Source organism: Callithrix jacchus, chromosome 14, assembly GCF_049354715.1.
Source record: "Callithrix jacchus isolate 240 chromosome 14, calJac240_pri, whole genome shotgun sequence".
Taxonomy (NCBI): Eukaryota; Metazoa; Chordata; class Mammalia; order Primates; family Cebidae; genus Callithrix; species Callithrix jacchus.
The window spans coordinates 9,206,271-9,229,782 of NC_133515.1; the positions used below are offsets into that span (position 1 = coordinate 9,206,271).

General features: G+C 42.1%; 1 protein-coding gene across 13 annotated transcripts in view; it reads right to left on the minus strand.

The window, feature by feature from the left end:
* Positions 1–23,512, minus strand: part of AFF3 (ALF transcription elongation factor 3) — a 566,569-nt gene that overhangs the window by 16,094 nt on the left and 526,963 nt on the right. For all 13 annotated transcript variants that reach the window (XM_078348797.1, XM_078348798.1, XM_035271750.3 and 10 more), the window contains 4 exons: positions 21,763–21,964; positions 17,940–18,064; positions 8,720–8,783; positions 3,758–3,894 (listed from right to left, as the gene is read on the minus strand). In XM_078348797.1, the coding sequence (XP_078204923.1) occupies positions 3,758–3,894; positions 8,720–8,783; positions 17,940–18,064; positions 21,763–21,964 (528 nt within the window). The remainder of the gene's footprint in view (positions 1–3,757; positions 3,895–8,719; positions 8,784–17,939; positions 18,065–21,762; positions 21,965–23,512) is intronic.

Consider the following 23,512-nt stretch of genomic DNA (forward strand, 5'->3'; position numbering starts at 1 on the left):
AAGAAACTACTGGCTTTTATGGACTGCACTTAGTTGCATTTATTTTTCTGAACCGAGCGGACTGTGGCCATTGCTTTCTCTTATCAACATACCAAATTACACATGTAGACTCTTTGAGAGAGCTGAGGCAGTACGTGTAATGATCAGATTGTCCTAGGTTCAAATCCCAGCTCAGCGACTTGTAAGTTTTAAGAGTTTAGACAAATGTGTTAACATCTTTAAGCCTCCATTTCCTTATCTATAAAATAAGACTAATACTGCCAATCACATAACATTGTTGAAAGAATTAATTAAGATAGTGTTGTAAAGTTCTTGGGATAGCTGGCTGGCTTGCAAATTGCTCAAGAAACACTCGGGTGAAGTATGGAAGTCTTACTTCAATTTAGATACCTTTAACTTCCCCATTTAAGAATAGCATTGTCTTGAGCATCAGATGCTTGTATAATTTTTAATTAAAAATTTTTTTTGTAGCAGTGGGGTCTTACTATGTTGTCCAGTATGGTTTCAAAGTCCTGGCCTGAAGCTATCCTCCCACCTTGGCCTCCTAAAGTGCTATGATTACAGATATGAGTCTAACCTGGTGGTATAATTTTTGTTTCAATCATCAAACCTGGTTTATAAAACTCACACAGAGAATAGTTTATTGTGTATATCTGTCTGTTCTTCCTTCTTTTGTCATTTTCTTTCTGTTTGAGAAACTTCCTTTAGCCAGTCTTGAAGGGTAGGCCTTTTAGAGACAAATACTTGTAGTTTTCCTAAATCTGAGGGTATCTTTATTTCCCTTCATTCTTGAAGAATAATTTCACTGAATTCATGGCTTGATAGTTCTTTCTTTCAACCCTTAGAAACTGTCATGCCACTCCCTTCCAGCCTCCATAGTTTCAGAAGAGAAGACTGCTATCATTTGAATTGATGCGCCCCTGCAGATAATGTGTCATTTTCCCCTGGCTGCTTATAGAATTTTTTGTTTGTAGTTTTTGGAAATGTAATTATGGTGTGTCTTTGCATGCATTTCTTTGGGTTTATCTTATTTGGGTTTTTCTCTGCTTCTTAAATCTGTAGGTTTATGTCTTTTGACAAATTTGGCAAGTTTCAGCCATTATTTCTTCAAATACTCTGTCAGTCCCACTCTCTATTCCTCTCCTCTGGGACTTCAATGAAACAAATGTTGGATCTTTTCTTATTTTACTTGAGGCTATATTCATTTAGTTTTTTTCAGTCTATTTCTTCTCTACTACTCAGATTGGGTAAATTATATTTTTTGTCTTCAAGTTCATTGACTCTTTCCTCTGTCATCTCTACTCTATTACTGAGCCCATTTTTGGGGCTTATTTTATCAAATTCTACAGTTCCACAATTTTCATTTAGTTATTTTAAAAATAACTTTCATTTCTTTGACAATATGTTCTATTTTTTGTTTGTTGAATAACTGTGATTATTTATTGAAGCATTTTTACAATGGCTGCTTTAAAAATCCTTGTCAGATAATTCCAGCAACTGATGAATCTTTGTATTGAGGTCATCTGAACATCTTTCTTCATAGAAAGATGTGCTGGTTCTTTGATTGTGCTGGTTCTTGGTATGATGAGTAGGACTCAAGAGTCTCCTAACCTAATGGTCAAAATGTCCAGGATATTGTAGGATGTTTTGACCATTAGGTTAGGAGACTGAGTCCTACTTTAAATCCAGTCACCCTGTTTAGGTCTAGCAGGAAGGTCCTAGCTGCTTTTGGGGCTGGGTTCCAATTATAATTTAATTTTCAGAGTCTTTCTGATACTATTTTAGTCTGTGTGGTTAATCTGGTGCCCTGGGGCTCCAGCTGGTCCCTGATGGTGCTGCCTGTGGGGAATGGGAGGATGCCAGGAGAGGGTCACTAGGCTGGGCTCTCGTGGTGGCAGTGCTCCACTGACCCACGACCCTTGGCCCTCTGAAGTCCCACGGTAGAGAAAGGAATTTTCCTGCCTGTGAGGACAAAATGTACATCCTGGCTGGGTCTTCTTGGTGGTAATATCTTCTTACCAGTGCTCTGTGTCCCCTGGTGTCTCAATAGAGGAGAGGAGGCTCAGGCAGGGTGGGCAATGTGCAGATGTAATTAATGTTGTTTTCTAATGTAGGTTGACAAAAAGCCAAACCTCTCTTTTTATCTTAGTTGTCTCTGTATTTTACGTGATCTGTTCATTCTGAAGTATCTAGAAGGTGAACAGTGTTCTCTATCTGTGAAAGATTACTTCCATCAGTGGGCAGTGTGGGTGTGGCAACCTACCACCCTCTCCCTGATGGTGAGTCTGGCTGGCATGGGTTTTTGTTTGTTTGGGCTTGCTTGTTTGAATTTTCAAGTGTGAATGCCTTTAAGCAGGTCATGATACTCCAGTTCTCAGCTGGCCCTATGGCTTGCTTATTCATTGATTCCTCAATTATTTATTGAGCATACACTATGGGCTAGAAAATGTTCTAGGGGCCAAGGATCCCCAGTGAGCAAATCAGACAAAACCCAAAAATATGCCTGTGCTCAAAGTACTCACACGCCAGGGTATCTTCCAGCGTTGTCCCTGTCCGGTTTAACCCACTTTCCTCCCTGCCTGCCTATCAGCATTTGAGGCTGGGCCTTGTTGTGAGGAAGCAATGTATGGCACTGGGATCTCTTAGAGTAATTTTTACCCATCTTTTTATTTTGCTGTTTTCATTTCATCACTGCTGAAAGTAATGTGCCATATAAAAAGACAGTATAAAGGATTTGCCAATAGATTGAGTTAGTAGAAATACTTTATTAAGAAAAATGGGCAGTGTTGACTTTAAAACATTCTTGAAAAATGCTTTTTGGAGGTGATGTGTTCTCTGATGTCAGCATAACAGTTTCGCAGGCTGGAAACTATTTACTGAGGGAAAGCAGTGTGTAAAACACCAAGCAGCATCTTTGGGGCAGTGCAGACCAAAAGGATCACATCCTAAGATGATTGGACATCTTCCATGCAGAATGTTGGGACACGGTGGAAAATGTCGAAGCTTTGATTGCACAGAACCCCAGAATCAGAAAAATCTTTAAAGTTAGTTTTAGGAAGAATTATATCTCATAATGGATATTAGCCATTATGTCAAGCAGTTAAACTGGCTAAAAACCAGTTTAAACCATACTATGCAGGTTCTCAGTAGGGCTAAGGGATAAAATTCCCTTAACTGTTCATTACAGAGATGTGAAGAAGGTGCCTTTCCAGGTGTCCATTATGGACAAGTGTTTCTCATCGAAGGCCTTGACATGTCTGCTCATGGGTCTTAACATAGGTTGGGGAATGGTGACCATGCCGTTTTTTGATCAGACAGTATATTATAAGATGGCTTCTCCTTCCATAAAATCCCCCTGAATCTTCTTTCACTGAATACTCCTGATGTATTTACTGATGGAGTTAAGATTTAGATGATACTAACCTGAACCAGATTTTTTTTTTAAAAGCAGCCTAGGGAGTGAAATAGGCTCAAAATCTGCCACTTCCTAGCTGGGAGGAGCAGGCATGTCACAGCCCACTCAGACTCAGACTCCTCCCTCGCCAACTGGGGGCTACAGCAGCTGCCTTCCTTGCTCACAGAGGAGAGAGGGGGCAGGATGTGCCAAGGTGCCTTGCACAACCTTACCCTCTTATTGTGGGGGGATGAACACTGGTTCCTGGTGGTGGGTGGTGCAGGCTGACATTCTTTTCTCTCTATCCATGGTACTTTCATACATTCCTCATCTCCTCCCCACACCTGGCAAAATCCAGCTTACCTGATGAGCTCTACTGTTTCTGAATACATCGTATAAGGAGATTTAGATTCCATGGGGCCTTGTTCCATTGCATTTCCACACTCAATAAACGACAAGGCTGCTTCAGCATAGTTCAAAGCCTTTCCAAACTTTTCCACCTGATCAACAGAGTATACACAGTGTCTTCCTAAACAACAGTTTTTTTTAAAAAAATGGCATTGTCATATAGTTTATACACTTTATTTGAGAAACCCAACTCTGACTTCCAAAATCCTGTGAATGAAGCCAAGAGAAGAAAGAAACAGCATACTTCTTTTCCTAGTTATTTTCTCAAACTGCTACTGGTCTGGAGTAAGTGAGCAAACAGTTACATACAGAATTGTACCAAACCTATGTGATAGCTGCCAATCAACAGAGCTCAGAACTGCATGGCTGCTCTAATTTCTGTTTCCCTCTTTCTAACCCCTAGTGGTTTGGTGACTTCATTCCTTGTTCCTCCATGCTATGCTAAATATACATCAAAGTTGATAGGTCTGGTCCCATAGGAGTTTTCATACTTTTTTTGGTACATCCCCAACTTGGATGGTTCCAGGCCTTGGTTATTATCTTTAACATTACTTGTGGCACTTATATCTCTATGCCTTCCTCTTCTCAAATTTTTTTTTTTTTTTTTTAGTGGAGTCTCCCTCTGTAGCCCAGGATGGAGTGCAGTGGTGCAATCTGGGCTCACTGCAACCTCTGCCTCCTGGGTTCAAGGGATTCTCCTGCCTCAGCCTCCTGAGTAGCTGGGATTACAGGCATGTGCCACAAATGCCTGGGTAATTTTTGTATTTTTAGTAGAGATGGGGTTTTGCCAGTTGGCCAGGATGGTCTCAAACTCTTGACCTCAAGTGATCCACCTGCCTCAGCCTCCCAAAGTGCTGGGATTACAATTAGGCCACCACACATGGCCTCAATTACTTATTTATTTTTTGTTGTTGATAGTTAGGACCTCACTCAAGAGTGTCAGTAGGGGCAAGGAGAGAAGATAAAACTCAGGGAGCTATCTCAGCTTTGCTAAAATAGGACACAAAGTTGAAAATTAATAATAAAAATTATTTTTGGTTGGGCATGGTGGCTCATGCCTGTAACCCCAGTGTTTTGGGAGGCTGAGGCAGAAGGATCATTTAAGCCCGGAAGTTTGAGGTTACAGTGAGCTATGATCACCTCACTGCACTCCAGCCTGGACAACAGAGCAAGACCCTGTTCTCTAAAGACAAACAAATTCTAAAAATTTCTATGGGATTATCTGTAGTTGTCTAAATTTGTGTTATTCTTTCCCCACATCAGCAAGGGCAACCACAAATCAGCTTTATAATCCCCAGTTTTCAAATGATTCATTCATCATTCAAAACATAGAATGATGTAATATTCAAATACTATTCCAAGCCTTGCCACTAAAAATACAAAAACAAAACAAAACAAAATACAAAACACACACATGCCAAATTTCATTAGTAATGATAGCTTTGAAAACAGAAATGTAGAGCAAATCTTCCCTCATTAGCAAATCAAAATTTTAAACAGCTTATAAAACTAGTGTAGGCTATAATGCAATATTTCTTTCTTTCTTTTTTTTCAGACAGGGTCTCACTCTGTCACCTATGCTGGAGTGCAGTGGCATGATCTCAGCTCACTGCATCCTTTGCCTCCTGGGTTCAAGCAATTCTTGTGTCTCAGCCTCCTGAATACCTTGGATTACAAGTGTGCACCACCACACCTGGTTCTTTTTTTTTGGGGGGGGGTATTTTTAGTAGAGACAGGGTTTTACCATGTTGACCAGGCTGGTCTCTTACTCCTGACCACAAATGATCCACCTGCTTCGGCCTCTCAAAGTGGTGTGAGCCACGGTGCCCGGCCTATAATGCATTATTTCTTGATAATACTTTCAGATGAAGTCATTTCACTTAATATTAATATTTCCTAAAGCACCCAATTCTGTGGCATGTACACTTAATAAGCCAAAGTTCTTTCCCAGAACATACACTTGGAGAGAGAAAATGTACACCTACAAGATAGTTCAAAGTGCAAGGCAGTCTGTGATTACCCAACAAAATGCAAAACGAGGTATCCAGTGCAAATGAGATGGAGGGAAGGAAGCTAGTGATAGGGCCACAGAGAGGCTGGGAAGGCCGCAGGGAGGAGACTGAACATGATGCTGGGAAGGAATGGTAGGGTCTGGCTTGATTTGGGGAGGACGCTGAGGGTGCAAGTATGCCTGTGAGAGTCTGTGAGAGTGAAGCTCTGCAGGTGGAAAGGCCCGCTGGCTGGCAGGAGCAAGGTGTGCTTAGTGGCCAGTAGGGGACCAGCCTGGCTGGAGCAGAGTGTCTCCAGGAAAGGTAAGGTTGGGCAAGAGGACAATGAATAAATAATGTCATAAACCTTAGATACTGGATTCAGGCAGAAAATCTCATTCTCCTTAAAAATCTGATGCTCACCACCATGAACTTCATCTGGAACCAAAAGAGAGCCCGCATAGCCAAGTCAATTCTAAGCAAAAAGAACACAGTGGGGGGCATCACACTACCGGATTTCAAACTATACTACAAGGCTACAGTAATCAAAACAGCGTGGTATTGGTACCAAAACAGAGATATAGACCAATGGAACAAAACAGAGGCACCGGAGGCAACACAACATATCTACAACTATACAATCTTTGATAAACCTGACAAAAACAAGCAATGGGGAAAGGATTCCCTGTTTAACAAATGGTGTTGGGAAAACTGGCTAGCCATGTGCAGAAAGGAGAAACTGGACCCCTTCCTGACACTTTACACTAAAATTAACTCCAGATGGATTAAAGACTTAAACATAAGACCTGGCACAATAAAAACCCTAGAAGGAAATCTAGGCAAAACTATCCAGGACATAGGAGTAGGCAAGGACTTTATGAACAAAACACCAAAAGCATTGGCAACAAAAGCCAAAATAGACAAATAGGACCTAATCAAACTCCACAGCCTCTGCACGGCAAAAGAAACAGTCACTAGAGTGGATCGGCAACCAACAGAATGGGAAAAAATTTTTGCAGTTTACCCATCTGACAAAGGGCTGATATCCAGAATTTACAAAGAACTCAAACAGATTTACAGGAAAAAAACAAGCCCATTCAAAAGTGGGCAAAGGACATGAACAGACACTTTACGAAAGAAGACATATATGAGGCCAACAATCATATGAAAAAATGCTCATCGTCACTGGTCATCAGAGAGTTGCAAATCAAAACCACATTGAGATACCATCTCACGCCAGTTAGAATGGCGATCATTAAAAAATCTGGAGACAACAGATGCTGGAGAGGATGTGGAGAAAAAGGAACACTTTTACACTGTTGGTGGGAGTGTAAATTAGTTCAACCATTGTGGAAGACAGTGTGGTGATTCCTCAAGGCCTTAGAAATAGAAATTCCATTTGACCCAGCAATCCCATTACTGGGTATATATCCAAAAGACTATAAATCGTTCTACTATAAGGACACATGTACACGAATGTTCATTGCAGCACTGTTTACAATAGCAAAGACCTGGAATCAACCCAAATTCCCATTGATAATAGACTGGATTGGAAAAATGTGGCATATATACACCATGGAATATTATGCAGCAATCAGAAATGATGAGTTTGTGTCGTTTGTAGGGACATGGATGAATCTGGAGAACATCATCCTCAGCAAACTGACACAAGAACAGAAATTGAAACACCGCATATTCTCACTCATAGGTGGGTGATGAAAAATGAGAACACATGGACACAGAAAGGGGAGTACTAAACACTGGGGTCTATTGGGGGGAAAAGGGGAGGGCCAGTGGGAGGGGGAGGTGGGGAGGGATACCCTGGGGAGAAATGCCAAACGTGGGTGAAGGGGAAAAGGAAAGCAAAGCACACTGCCATGTGTGTACCTACGCAACTGTCTTGCATGCCCTGCTCATGTACCCCAAAACCTAAAATCCAATAAAAAATTTAAAAAAAAAATCTGATGCTCTTCTCCAAGAGTGGTCATGCATCAGCTTCCCCAGATGAGCAGACGTTTTCATCAGACTTGGACTGTGTGGACAAGAGCTGTACTTCCACTGCCCTTCTCTATTCTCTGACACTTAGGGGTTATTTGTCTTGTACCCCAGTGTACCTAGGCAGTGGTCCTCACGTAAATAAGTGTTTAATAGGTGATATAGGTAGCACTGGAAGAGGTGTACTGATACTGTTTAAACATCTTCAGTATTCTGAAGGTCACTGGAAATGCTGTCTTCATTTCCAGCACCTGCCTCAGTATCAGTTACGAACACCGGAGGAGACTAAAACTGGAATGACTAGGTGGGAAGCAGTCCCTCTGGACTTCATTCATTGACGATGGAACGACCATATGATCTCTTTTAGAAAAAAATAAAGTTTTCAATCTCCTGCCTGAGAGCTTCAAGCTTTCCAAAACAGGTGGTTATCCAAGCAAGAAAAGTTATTCTTTGAAAACATCAAATCATGGTGACTTTAGAGTCTCATGTGCAGATAACAGTTTCTGTGCTGTACAGTTTCAGAGAAAGCATTCATTTTGGCAGATACATGTGAAGAACACAAGTGTTTTTGAAAAGAGATTTGATCCTGGGACCAAGCCAAGGGTTTGTTAGGCTAACAAGAGAAAAATGCAAATCGAACTTTCACTTTTTAAAGGGAAAAAAATACTGCCTCCACTGGCTCAAGTTACTATTCAAACCTTAGGACTAAATTGAAATATTCATTTATCCAGGGCTTTTTCCCAGTCAGGCGTTATTGGTTGAAGTCATAATTTATTGGGGTATGAATACTTGATTATATAAACATTTCTCCATTTAATAGACCCAGCCATCCCTGTAATAGATTTTATAATTACCCTAGCTATATTGTCCCAGTGATGAAGCCGCAGTACACACACAATTTGGAAGAACATATCTGGAAAGAAAAGGGTCTCACCATTGCATCTGCTTTATGCTTCATTCGTTTAGCTTCTTGCATAAAGTAATCTGCACTTCGAGGCCTACGAGGAGAGAATGATATTAAATGTCATTATTGCTTAAGTGTAAGATCTTTTTAAAATATTCCTTCCTTTCACTCAAACTTAAGAAACAATTTAAAAACTCTGCTCAATGTGGAATTAAGTGTTTTTTATTCTTCCAATTACTGCCTATATGTAAAATACCACAATACATTTTCTTTTACGTTAGCAATTTGAAACACACTCAATATATACCAGTAGTCTATATTTATTGTGGCTTTAACATGGCCCCCTAGTGTTTAATTTGTGAATATATTTTTTACTGTACGGTTAAAAAAAACCAAGTGAGAAATCTTATTTTATTCAATATTCACATAAAACAATCTCCTTTTAATGTAAAGATTGTAAATATACCTCATAATAATTGTATGGATATATATGGGTGAGTATATTTATGTATCCTTATGAAAATAAGTATCATTTATATGCATATCTAGTGCCTAGAGTTTTATGTTTATATACCGAATTATCTTAAAGCCTCACAGTGAAAAATAAAAAGAGGTAATTTAGATGATTACATTCCAGTTGTAATGAAGTTAATTGTAAAATGATATCTGCCTTGTAACAATGCAAACATGGCATGTATTCTCTAGAGTTCTGATTAGCTAGCTGGTAAACATTAACAGCAGACATCTGCATTATTAAAGCAATAACCTGGCTGGTACTGACTCTGCTGGGAGATGAAGGTAACTCATCCAGAGACTGATTTGGGTGTGTATAATCATGCCCAGTTATGCTAAGCTACCCATTCGACAGTACCCTTAAGTGTCTGGCCCGACAGATTTAAAAAGATGACATCCTTTAGGCACTGGCGACATAAACTTTATATAATCAATAAACTTGACCTATTCATGAATATCAAATATAAGCCAGGACTCTCTGAATGGAAGACATGATGAAAGTGGTGATATTAATCACGGGCTATTTAACCTATTATTACATGCTTATTTTGAACTGCCTTATTTCAGATCCTAATGGGTCTTTTACCTTTTTCTAATATTACGTAGTCAGGGTGTTCATTTATCCAAATAAGTCAAAATGCTTAAAAAAGCAATGTGTGACAATGTTTTTCTGTAACAATGACATTGCATTTAAATCAAACAAACGAGAATCACAGCATTAGTTTTGGGTCAAAATGGCTCCTCACCTCTTCCCCATGCCCCCCACTGAGGGCTGGAACTGTCCATTCATTGTGGTGGGTTTTTCACTGGGGGTGAGGCCTGCGGTCTCCTTCCTACTAAGGCCCTCCTCCTGCCACTCCATTTTCTTTCTTCCATCTCCTGGATGCCCATGCTTCCTCCATATGAATAACTTTATTGTTGCCTTGGTGAGTTTTCCTTTTGTCCACATATTGACACATATGTTCACATACTGTCTGGTCTTTGGTTCCAACTCCAGCAATTGGTGTTATTTTTGTTGTTGTTGTTTTTTGAGAGAGCTTTTCACTCTGTCGCATAGCCTGGAGGGCAGTGATTACGATCACCAATACTGCAGCCTCAACCTCCTGTGGTTAAGCAACCCTCCCACCATAGCCTCCCAGGTAGCTGGGATTACAGGTGCATGCCACTATACCTGGCTAATTTTTTGTATTTTTAGCAGATGGGGTTTTGCCATGTTGCCCAGGCTGGTCTCGAACTCTTGAGCTCAAGTGATCCACCCGCCTCAGCCTCCCAAAGTACTGGGATTACATGGCTTTCATTTTATCACCATCCTACTCATGGACCAAAAATCAATCTCCAGGGCCTATGAGATCAAATCTCAGTTCAGATCCCCAATAATCTTTCCTAACCCTCTTAACCATATTGCTTATTCATGAAGGCCTTTGGCTAAAGTCAGAGGTAGCTCCTCTTGTTGATAACATGGAATCCTGGTCTGAGGAGTTTTGCTTATCACTTCCCCCGTCTGGAACACTCTCCTCCCTGCTCATTCACTGAGTGCCTTCTATGAGTCAAATGTTACCTGCCCCTCAAATTCTTCTGCCATAAGGTGTTCCAAGTAACCTTGGTCCATGTTCACCTCTGTCCTTCCTGATCTCACACAACACTTCTTTGTTTACTACACTTCCGGGTGTTTCATTATCTTCTGAGCCGTACTGGGCATGTGTGCAACTTGGTAACTTGGTTGCTGGTACATTTTTAGCAGGACCATGCCACAGACTTCTTTGATCTTCCCCATTCTGGAGTTTTTGGCACACGGTAGAAGGTAAGCAGGTCCCTCTTGAATGAATGGCACTGAGTTCATTTTGAGCTTAGAAAGGAGTGGTGCCTTCCGATGAGGCGTAGCATTGCATCCAATGAGCCAGAGAGCGTCTCCATGGCAACTTGAAATTCTCCACATCATTATCTGTTCTATACTCTAGTATATAAGTTAGGTCATTTTTTTCTTGCCCTGTTTCGTCGCTAACAGATCACTACTTCAAATGCATTTGTTTTCATTAAAGGATTATTTTGGTTATAAAGCTATGGCATCTTAGTTTCCACCAGCCTTCTAAGTTACCCTTATGAATGGCAGTGGTTCACAATTCCTAATATGAGCTCCTTAATCAATATTGTGTTCATCTGCAGCATAGGAGCATATTTTTTAATCCTGATATGGAGGCTGAATCACAGAATCTCACAATAATGCATGTGGATAAGTAACACACCTAATTTTCTGATTGTATCAGAGCAACTATAATAGTAACCTGAGATGCTAATAGCATAGATACCATCTGGAGGCCACTTATGAACACATTTGTTAGAACTCTCATCTTTGCATACAATGAGGGGCTCACTATAATGAGTCACTGAAGATTGCCTGATGATTGGCCCATTTTCTCCTTTCGGGTGATTTCTAGTGCTGTACTTCCAGAGCAGATCCTTCTAAAGCCAATGGGACCAATGGGATGTCACCCAGTGTCCAGCCTTGCCACGAATGCACACTTTCACAAAGGCATCCCTTCTGACAGCAATATACAAGTCAGTAGGAAAAGTAAAATTGCTGTCACCATTGTGACAGTTATAGAATATAATATGGCAAAAGTACTAAAATTTGATCTTATCTCAGTGTTTGAACAGATTTTCCATCTATTTTTTTTTTAACATGGAAAATCTAGAGTTTTTGTTTTTCATTTAGGTAATAAAATTCTTCACACTGTTTCCCGCAGTGATGGTATTTTATGATGATACATGAGCAAACCTAATAAAAGTTTAATTAAACACCATAAATGTAACTAACTGTGAATCTTGGGCTCTTCAGAAACAGGGCTTAAGTGATATGAAAGCTAGAGCTTAGCCGCATGTATCTTTGTTATGAGAGCTCCCTCCAACAAAAGGATTCTGAGCACTTGAACAAAATAGAATGTTTTCCTTTCTTCTCTTCCCCCTCCCGCCACCCCCACCTAGAAACACACGGTCTTGGTTCTCAGCAGCATCAGGGTTTGAGCTAACCCCATATTTCTTCTGGCACAGGAATATTAAAGCAACCTTGCTTTTTGTTCTCCTTTGTGGCTGGGATAGAGTTGAATGGTCTCCCACGGAGAGCCTGGCAGACTCCTTTCTGTAATTCCTACCTCTGTGAAATGCCGCCCTCGGCAGAGCCAGCCTGTTTTGCGAAAGCTGGCAGGAATGAGAGCTCAATGTGTTTGAACAACAAGTTCCTCGGCGCGGCAGAAACTGGATGATTTTCTTAGGGAAGTTGAAACCCAAATCAGACAAATAGGCAACTGCATACCAAATGAATTCATCATCTGCTATCCGATATGTCAGCTTGTCATCTGATAAGCCCCAGAGGTGTTAATATGTCCCCAGCTTTGAGGAGAATGCATAAGAAGTAATTATTTTTAATACACAGAGTAAGTGATGACTATGGATGAGGGCACTTCAGAGTCAGGCACTCTGGGATGCTGGCACTGGCACTTCCCCATGGAAGCAGGTAGATTGTATCTGGGTAGCAAGGATTCAAACACAGCTTTTATTTCCACAACTTTGATGCTGGCTGGGGCCCCCTAGTCCCTGGCACCTGGCTTCTTCAAGGCACAAGCGGCCATTCACTATTTCTTCCAGGCCACAGGCTCCTGCAGGCGACTACTTCCTTCTCGGCTGGGCACAGAAGGCAGGGGCTACTCTGCAGGATGCCCAGGCTATGTGGGGCAGGTTTGGGTCACTGAATAAAAAGTAACTTTCTGTTGAAATGGGAAATTAGTCAATCTGATGGTTGTTTTTCTCTGAGTATGACATTTAAAATAATCTTAGAAAACCCTAAAAATGATTAGACAGCTGAGATTTCAATCCAGGAGATCTGAATGTCCTTGTTCCCCCTCACCCCTTACAAATCCTACTCCATTTCTCTGTCTCTATTTTGATCAGAACAAAATAAGCACCTGGCCTTGACACAGGGCTATCATAATGGGAGAAATTCCACATGAAGACCAATAAAGGCTTAATGATTTATCAGGAAAATAAAAAGGTGGGGTCCTGCTTTGAAAGGACTGGGAGAGGAGACCCTCAGGAGAACATGTCCATTGTAAGCCCTGGGAAGGAGTGCCTTCCCAGCTGCAATTTTACCTACTCAAGGATTTTAACTAAGTCCTTTGACTAAGTCATGCTACTAGAGACCCAACCTTTTACATATGGGCATCTTCCCATCCTCTATAAAATTAAAATCCTTATAGCTCTGAGACTGCTGTGCTAAGTACATTACAAATGTCAAGTCCCTTTTTTGCTTCCTTCCGGCCACTGCCTTCAGTGCCTAGAGTCTACAGTCAGTCTTTCCTCACCGTCGGGAGGTTCAGGTAGCCGGGCTCCTGTTACAGGCACCATGGGGACAGATGGGAGGTTTGGTGATTTGGCTATATGTGCTGATTGTGACTGACTTTAACGTGACACACAGGCAGCAGCCAGCACTTCTTCCAGGGAACGGCAGGCAGCCCTGGCACCTGGGGTTCTCTGGCTTCCTAGCACAGCAGTACAGCGGGTAGGATAGAGGAGCTGGTTTTCCAGCCAAGCATCTCACCACCACTTAGCTCTGTTCTGAGGACTTCCGTAGTGAGGGCTTCATGACACAGTTGTTTGGTCTCAATTTTCCCCAGCCAAGAATTCCCCTGTCACTAATTATGACACCAAGTAACTTACAGCTCATGGCTTTGTACTAATAAGACCAGTTTCTAGGCCTCGAGTTGAATCAAGTGCTGTCATTCATTGACATACATTTTTATAGATTTGTTTTTTAAACAGAAATTTGGTAATCATACTAGTGTCACCTTAATACTGTGGCTGTCAAGTAATAAATGGTGTGCATTTACTAAATGTCAGGGGAGGAGGTGAGGTCGCACTGCCACCAATATGAGCCCGCAACGTACAAAGAACATGCTGACCTGGATCACATTTTAAAAATGAATGTTATTCTGCTTAGTTCTGTCCATATCCCAAAGGCACTAACTGGTGCCTGTTTAATTGGTAAGTAACATAGGAAAAGGGGCTTGGAAGCCCATTAATTCACATTCACCTGCATGTAGATTCTTGACAGTCACAGAAAAAAAACTGCAGGCACTCTCCCCTGGGAATGTAATTTATAATTCAGCTGGGTTCATTCAACATTTGTTATTGAGAGCCTACTGGCTTCAGCTGTTGCCTGAATCTCATGTTTATTCAACCATTAACAAGTATTTATAATACAAAGAGATGAGTTTACTTTTTTAAAAAAGCTGCATGATTTGGCTTTAAAAATTAAATGACAGTGTGGCATCTGTTACTTTTTGGATCACTGTAACTGGATTTCCATCAATTCGAAATCACTCCAGTGCTAATTATCTAGTCCTTTCTTTTCTCCCACTGATGGTCTCTCTTTGGTCATTTCACTGGTTGTTTCACATAGGGCTGAAGTTCACTCTTCACCTTCAGTGAAGAGAAGTCAAGGAAAGGGACACGGGCTGAGGTCTTCCTCTCTCACTGAGGGTGCTGGTGGGGAAGCTGGCACGGAATGGAGATGGGCAGGGAGGAGGCGGAGAACTGAATTTAGTAATCCTACGAAACTTTCCTGCAGAGGTCACCACGTGCCCCTCTCTTCCCTGAAGAACCGAAAATTAATTAATCATTATACTTTAGCTCTTGCACCTGTACTTGGCTCTTAGTAAGTGCTCCAGACATACCAAGTGGAACCTGGGAGACGTTTTGCACAATTTTAGGTGACATCCTAGCTCAGTGATCTCTTGAAGATTGCTTGTTTTTACTGTTTAAAGAAGAGATGATGCCTATTTTTTCTCTTTTTCTTTTTTTTTTTTTCTGAAATGGAGTTTCACTCTTGTGGCCTGATTGGAGTGCAATGGTGCGATCTTGGCTCACTGTAACCTCCACCTCCCAGGGTGAAGTGATTCTCCTGCCTCAGCCTCCCGAGTAGCTGGGACTACAGATGCATGTCACCATGCCTGGCTAATTTTTTTTTTTTTGCATTTTTAGTAGAGATGGGGTTTTACCATATTGGCCAGGCTGGTCTCAAACTCCTGCCCTCAAGTGATCCACCCACCTTGGCCTCCCAAAGTTCTGGGATTACAGGCATGAGCCACCATGCCCAGCCTGTTTTTGCATTTCAAGCTTGAAGAATCTTTCCACAACTTGCTTAGTTCGATGGTTGAGTGGCTGTTTGAGTTGCATATTTATTTTCCTGTTATGGATTTCAAGTCAGCTGGGACACATGGCAATTGGAACACAACATCTATCTCTCCATATGATGGATATGTAACAGTGCTTTTTAATTCTATTCTATCTACATGCATAAAAGGAGAAACAGTTTTATTGTAGCTGTCAGCCAGGAAAATTATACATATTGCTAATGGGAAGAACAAATGATAACAGCCTCTTTGTTGACACAGATAGTGACAAAATTATGTTAGTTTTAGCCATAGCAGATTGAGAAACATTTCCTCTTATAAAAAGTCCAAGGACTGCCAGCCGTGGCAGCTCATGCCTATAATCCAGCACTTTGGGAGGCTAAGGTGGGAGGGTTGCTTGAGGCCAGGAGTTAAAGACCAGCCTGGTTAACATAGTGAGACATTATTTCTCAAAAAAAAAAAAAAAAGTTAACTGGGTGTGGTAGCATGCACCTGTAGACCCAGCTACTCAGGAGGGTGAGGTGGGAAGATAGTGTGAGCCCAGGAGTTTGAGGCTGCACTGAGCCATGATAAAACTACTGCACTGAACTCTAGCCTGGGTGACAGACCAAGATCTTATCTCAAAAAAAAAAAAAAAAGTCCAGTACCTGCAGATCAAAGTATAATTATTTAGTTGTTGCTGTTTCTGACTTAGCTTTCTGGTTCATACACTGGAAAATTCCTTGCATTTTAATGTTACATATGAGTTTGTATTTTTTATATATACACACACATACACTATGCTAAATTCCTCGGATTTTAATCTTACATATTTGTTTGTATTTTGTATATATGTGTGTGTGTGTGTGTGTGTGTGTATGTGTGTATATATATATACACACATACACATACTATGGCCTCAAATCCATCCACTGCAAGTATGTGGTGTTTTGAGCACCTCAGGGTCTAATGCTTCTTCTGTTTGATCATGTTGTTGGCTTATGACTTCCAAATGCAAATTTCTATGTTATCCTTATATACAATTCTAATATCTTATTTCCACAAATGGCTGAAGTTCACATGAACCATTTATATCCCTGAACTCTAATTATAAATGAAGTTGACCACCTGACTGTAGTTCCATTCCATGCCCTCCCTGGGGATTAATCACCACCTATCTCCGTGGCTGCCTGGCAAGGGCAATTCAGACAGTGAGAGGAAGGAGGGTGGTGAGGGGCAGGAGTGTACGTGGGGTGGGACACAGCTGCCGCCACAGGAAGAAAAGAAACACACACGCCCTCCTGGGCTGTCCTCAAGCTTTCCTAAAACCCAGTTACCTGGAATGTATTGACTTAACAAAACAAACAACAAATGAGGATTTGGCTTTTACCCCCAAAACTCTGTGCCCCAAATAGCCTACAGGAGTCCACGCAGTACTTGAAAACTACAACATAGTATTTTAAATTTCCCAGGGAAGTGTGCAGAGGTGGATAAATAGATCATGCCGAGACTGGGTGGCAGCTAGGGATGGAGGATTGGGGTGGATGATGAGGCTGAGGTAGCCACCCCTGCACAGTGCCTTCTGTGCTCACGTGGTATCCCTTAGGAGATAGCATTTAATGGATCCTAGGAGGGCCTGCCGAGGGAGTTGTGCCATTTGCCACTGGACTCTCAGACATGTAGAACCATTTTATTTTCTGACTTCCTGTGGGGTTAGTGGCTGGTAGTCTGTCTCCTCAGCTGGACTGGAAGCCCTCAGAAGGCAGGAGTGCTTACTTCTGCAGCTGCTCCACCCCTGGGCTGAATTTATCCTGCCTCACCCAGCCACGTATTTGATGCCCATAGGACAGCTAAAGCCGAAGATGATTCAAGCTGAGTATCTCCTGCCTTCCAGGCTTATCCCTGACACATATATTTTCCCTAAGAGCCAAAATAATTTTCAGCATCATTTTATCATTTCTCATTTGTCATTTTCAGCCTCTTGAGAGCATTCCAGGACATTATTTTTATTCATCTTCTCCTCTTGTTTCTCCTCCTTTTAAAATGATGCTGGGAATGGAAGTTATACTTGGGTGAAACTGAAAGTGCTAGAATTGGGTGAAGGATGATGGCATTTTTTTCCACTGTAAGAATCATTTATACTATTACAAAGAATATAGCAGTTGGGGGAAAAAAGCTTTCAGTAGTAAATCACTATTATTCGTTGCCTATTATAATTTACAAAAACAACAATGCTTCTCTTTCTAGTAGCATAAAACTGCCAACAGCCCACAGTACAAGCGCTTAGAAGTGTAAGACTCATTAATGCTATTTGCCTTTGTTTTCTGATGTCCTGGATCCAACCCCATTAGGACTGATTATTCCGTCTGCCCAAAATCCCCAACAGGACGCAGGCATGCACTCAAAATGAAGGCTCCAATTTCCTTTGAGAGGGACATTTAAATAACCAAGTCCCAGGGGGGACAAAAAGGCCACACTGTAGCTGAATGTGGCCACACCAAGGTGCCCGAGCCCTTTCCACCTGAGCAGCTTCTGTTCTGTCTTGCCCCTCACCATATTAAAGATGAACTTACATATCATCGAAGATAAGTTTCTGTCTCTTGCAGTCCCTGTGGCCGCTGGAGCCTGGAGACCACGGCTCTGTCTGTGGCCGTGACTTGTGGAGGGGAATGTTTTCGGAATTGTTGTGAGCTGCTTTCTAAACAACAAACAACATACAAGTCTTTGAGAAACTGGCCACCTGGTGAAGCGAGCAGCCCATTACTTACATACGTACACACATACATATGTACATACCTACTTACCTACATACATACATAGAATATCTTTGTGCTCTGTATTAGAATTGATGGTGATTTTGTCTCAATAAAGAAACATATGCATTCTAGGTATTAAGCTGCGGGCTTCTACATGTATTCTCAACTATCATTCTCATGACGCTATCAAAAGGGAAGTCATGACATCCACTCGCACAGATCCAGAAACAGGCTTGGTGAGGTTCAACAACTTGCCCACACTCAAACAGTAACTGTGGTGGGGGCCAAGGCTTTGGGTGTAGACGCCTACTTTCCCCAGTCTGCTAGACTGGGGACTGGCCAGTTCAGTTTTCATCAGCGTCCTCCAGGGGGCAGGTGAAAACACAGATTGCTGGGCCCCAGCCTGAGAGTCTGGGATTCAGCAGGGCTAGGTGGGACCCTAGAATCTGCCCTTCTATCTGGTTCCTGGTGATGCAAATGCCGAGATCACCTGCGACTCTGGAACTACGCTTTCAGAACCATTCACCAACACTGCCTCTAGCAGAAGAGAAGTCACTCAGCTCACAGGCTTGCTGGCTCTCCCTGGCTGTCTGTGAAGACCAGAAGGAGTCAATGGGAACCACTAGGAATTACTTAAAAAATATATTTTAGGCCGGGCTTGGTGGCTCATACTTGTAATCTCAGCACTTTTGGGAGGCCAAGGTGGGCGGATCATCTGAGGTCAGGAGTTCAAGACCAGCCTGGCCAACATGGCAAAACTTCATCTCTACTAAAAATGCAAAAATTAGCTGGGCGTAGTTGTGGGTACCCTATAATCCCAGTTACTCGGGAAAAGCTGAGGCATGAGAATCGCTTGAACCCAGGAGGCAGAGGTTGCAGTTTGCCAAGATCGCACCATTGCACTCCAGCCTGGGAAATAAGAACAAAACTCCATCTCAAAAACAAACAAACAAATATATATATATATAATGTGTTACATGTGATATATATGAGGAACACATTAGTCTGTGGAAAATTTTTAAAAAACACATTACTAGGGATACAAACATTTACATGGCACCTATTGTGTGCTAAACACATGGATCATAAAACCACAGTCTGTGGTTAGGAAATGCAAATGGTTTCTCTGAAGTAATTAAAATTGAGTGTATACAAATGCTTCTTTAAATATGGACTGCTTTTATGTGTAACACTGTAAGGGTTAGAGTCTACTGTTACAGAAGACCAGGAAACTCAGATGTCAACATTTTAAAACTGTTCTTAAACTTCTCCAGTGGTGTCTGCCTGCTCTTGGGAAAAGCAGCAATCTCAGCCAAGCGGCCCCTCAGCCATGCTTGCCTGTGGACTCTGCCCCAGACTCAGGGGCCGGTGTCCAGTTCTTTCTCTGGACCTCTGCACTTGCTGCTTCCTCCGCCTGTAATGCTCTTTGCCTTTCACTATGTGGCTACTTGCCTTTTAGAGATCTTGCATAGGGGTCAGCAATCTATGACCGGGAATTCAAACCTGGCCCTTTTTGTAAAGACAATTTTCCAATCCTGTCTATGTATTCATCTACTGTCTGCTTTCCTGCTACAATGGCAAAGTTGAGTAGCTGGGATGGAGACAGTGCAGCCCATAAACATTTAAGTTATTTATTGAACTCTTCACAGAAGCAGTTCTCAACTGGGGGCAAGTTGACAATGCCTGGAGACATTTTTAGTTGTCACCAGTGCGAGTAGGTGCCCATAGCACCTACTGGGTGGAGGCCAGGGATGCTGCCAAACATCCTACACTGCGCAGGACAGCCCCACCACAAGTAATTACTCAGTCCAAAATGTCAAAGCCTGCTTCGCAAAAAAAAGTCTGCCACTCCAGGACTAACTCAAGCCTCTGGTGAATCATGGATGTGTGTGATTCCCTGTCTAAGGCTCTCTCCCCCGCCAAACGTAAGCTTCATGTGGGCACAGATGGAATCTTCCGGATTGTTATTGCATCTCTGGTGCTCAGCACAGTGCCCGGCACGTTAAGTATTTACTGAATAAGCACCTGTTTGGTGAAGAGTAACTAAATAAAATGTATATTTGGTTTACAGTTTTCTGCATATCAAAGTTGCTCATTACATAAGGATATAGAGGCAAATAAAAAACCATGAATTGGTGGCTTTTTGTTCCATGTTTTTCTAGTATAGGTCTTCCCCAATTATTTCAGTCTATAATTAAAGACCACTGCTCCCAGTGAGGGTGTACAAGGAAGTTCCTGAGGATGTTGTAAGATTTAAGCTCTTGTGAGCACTTCCTGCAACTTTTAATAGTCTTTAATTCATGGATAAAGTGTTATACACTGCTCCCTCCGTCATCTTTCTTTGCAGAGTCCTGTTCTTAAGTCTCATATCACTCCCTGCCTTACAAAGCCCAGTTAGTTTGTTTTTTTTTTAATGATGGAGTCTTGCTCTGCTGCCCAGGCTGGAGTGCAGTAGCATGATCTCAGCTCACTGCAACCTCCACCTCCCCAGTTCAAGTGATTCTCCTGCCTCAGCCTCCTGAAGAGCTGGGATTACAGGTATATGCCACCATGCCTGGCCACCTAGCTGGTTTTGATAGGCACAGTGATTACCACAGGGGAGGGTGTGGAAGTAACTAATGTTCCTGAAAGGATGAGTGGTCCAGGGCCAGCACGGAACTAACATGTAGTGTTAATTGCATAGGTGACCCTAGGTGTTGGAGTCTTTTTTTCTTGAGACAGTCTTGCTTTGTCGCCCAGGACGGAGTGCAGTGGTGAGATCTAAGCTCACTGCAACCTCCGCCTCCCAGGTTTAAGCAATTCTTGTGCCTCAGCCTCCTGAGTAGCTGGGAGTACAGGTGCCCGCCACCACATCCTGCTAATTTTTGTATTTTTAGTAGAGACAGGGTTTCACCATGTTAGCCAGGCTGGTCTTGAACTCCTGACCTCAAGCGATCCACCCACGTCAGCCTCCCAAAGTACTGGGAATACAGGCATGAGTCACCATGCCCGCCCAGGGTCTTTTCATAATATTGTCTCTTTTAAATTTTATCACTACCGTTTTGCAGGTAAAGAAACAGGAGCAGAGAGATTAAGCAACTGGCCCAAGATCACACTGTAGCTAAGAGGTGAGGTCAGACTCTGAACCCAAGTCCCTTGCTCTTCCCCTGGGGTGTGCTGGAATCACCAGTGAGATCACTGGAAAAGGGGTGGTGGTAGGGGTCCCCCACTGTGGCTGAGACACTGGCCAACAAACATAAAGTGGGGGGCCTGTAGATTTTGGTGTGGGGTTTTAATCCCAGATTTAACTCTGCCCTGGGGTAAGAAATATTTCCCAATAGAAAGGTTGGTTGGTTCAAACTCCTAATTTACTTCGTTGCGGGATGGCATATTACTTTTAGGTCTTCTCTTTACAGAAGGAAAAACGAAATCCTGCCTAAGCAACAGAGGCTTAGAACTCCCCCTAAGGGTTCTTCTTTCCCCGCTCTGTTGTGAGGGTGAAGGGGGCTGTCCTCTGCTGAGTCTTGCTAGAAGTGGGCTGCATTCAGGAATTCTCAAGGGACCTCAAGCATGTGTTCGGACTGTGCTAGGTTAGAGACAGAGCTCAGGGGTGCTCACTTTCATTTTGGTTTCAATTAGGAAAGGAAGAGCATCAACGAACCGTGAGGTCTCCACCGTGAGGCTGCAGCTGGCTGTCGGCCTTCGGCTTTTTGCTGGAAGAGGCTGAAGTGAAGAAGCTGTTGCCATTAGGTCGGCTGGAAGAAGTGAAGTCCTCGCTGGTGTATTTGTGTTTAGATGCATCAGAGAGGGGTGAGATGGGCGACCGAAGCGTTTTTTCATTTTTATTTATTGGTATTGCCACGCTGAAAAAGGAAATTATAGTAATGGAATGTCACAGAGTTAGCACGGGGAAAGGTAAATGTTTTCATATGAGCCAAACCACCCAACTGGGACCTGCTGGTAGGAGAAGCTTATTGGGAATTATTATACCAGGAAACAAGTTAATGGCATTAGGACTATAACAAACAATAAGCAAATGTCACTCATTGTTTCTTTTCTTTATCAGGATGAATAGTAATTCTGGAGCTAGGACCAAAGAACATGACTAAGAATAACACTTTCATTTTCCAAGTTCTTTATCCAAGTATCTCAAAATACCCAACAAACAACTTACTGTTTCCCTAACAATCATAAGCGACAAGCAGTGGGAAAGTCAATCAACAACAATAAATACATTCTACATTTCTTTTTTTTTTTTTTTTATTTTTTGAGACAGGGTCTGGCTTTGTTGTCCAGGCTAGAGAGCAGTAGCCGGATCTTGGCTCACTGTAGCCCTAACCTCCTGGGCTTGAGCAATCCTCCCACCTCAGCCTCCTGAGTAGCAGGGACAATAGATATGCACCACCACACCTGGCTAATTTTTCATATTTTTTGAAAAGTTGGGGTTTCACCATGTTGTCCAAGCTGTTCTTGAACTCTTGGACCCAAGGTGCCTCAGCCTCCAAAGTGCTGGGATTACAGGTGTGAGCCATTGTGCCTGGCAGAATTCTATATTTCTTTTTATTTTTTGAGATGGAGTTTCGCTCTTGTCACCCAGGCTGGAGTGCAATGGCATGATCTCGACTCACTACAATCTCCGCCTCCCAGGTTCAAGGGATTCTCTTGCCTCAGCTTTCCAAGTAGCTGGGATTACAGGTGTCTGCCACCACACCTGGCTAATTTTTGTATAGCAGAGACGAGGTTTCACTATGTTGGCCAGGCTGGTCTTGAACTTCTGACCTCAGGTGATCCACCTGCCTTGGCCTCCCAAAGTGCCAGGATTACAGGCCCGAATTCTACATTTCTAAAAAGACTTCTGCTCTCTTATCTGAGCTTGTACTAAATATTATATAGAAACTAATAAAACCAGAGAACAACCTGCAATATGTGAAGCCAATTCTTAATATGTGAGTTTACGACTTAACCAGGGATTGGTCAGATTAAACCTAGAATATAAAAAGGATGAGAAGTTATAGTTTCTGATTCCTCACTTCTTATTTTATCTTCAAAACTACTGTCTGTGCTTGAATATAACATTCTCCAAAATCAACCATCATGAAGAGGGATTCACTTATATTTGAGTTTGCAATGTATATTACATTGTTAGGGCTGTATTACTTTAAAGAAGTATTGTTTGGGGAAGACAGATTAGTCTGAAATAAACTTAGTCATTGCTAATTTAGGATAATTATAGAGGTCAACTGGTAGAGTCCATTAAAAAAATGGTAAAGACATCTAACAAAGATTTACTTATTATTCTTGGGGTTGGTCTCTCTTAGCTGCATGTATTGGTTGTCACTGCAAACAAGCCATTAAAGTCACTTCAAAAAGTAATTTCCTTAGCTGGTGGTCACTGTGGAGAAATCACAAAC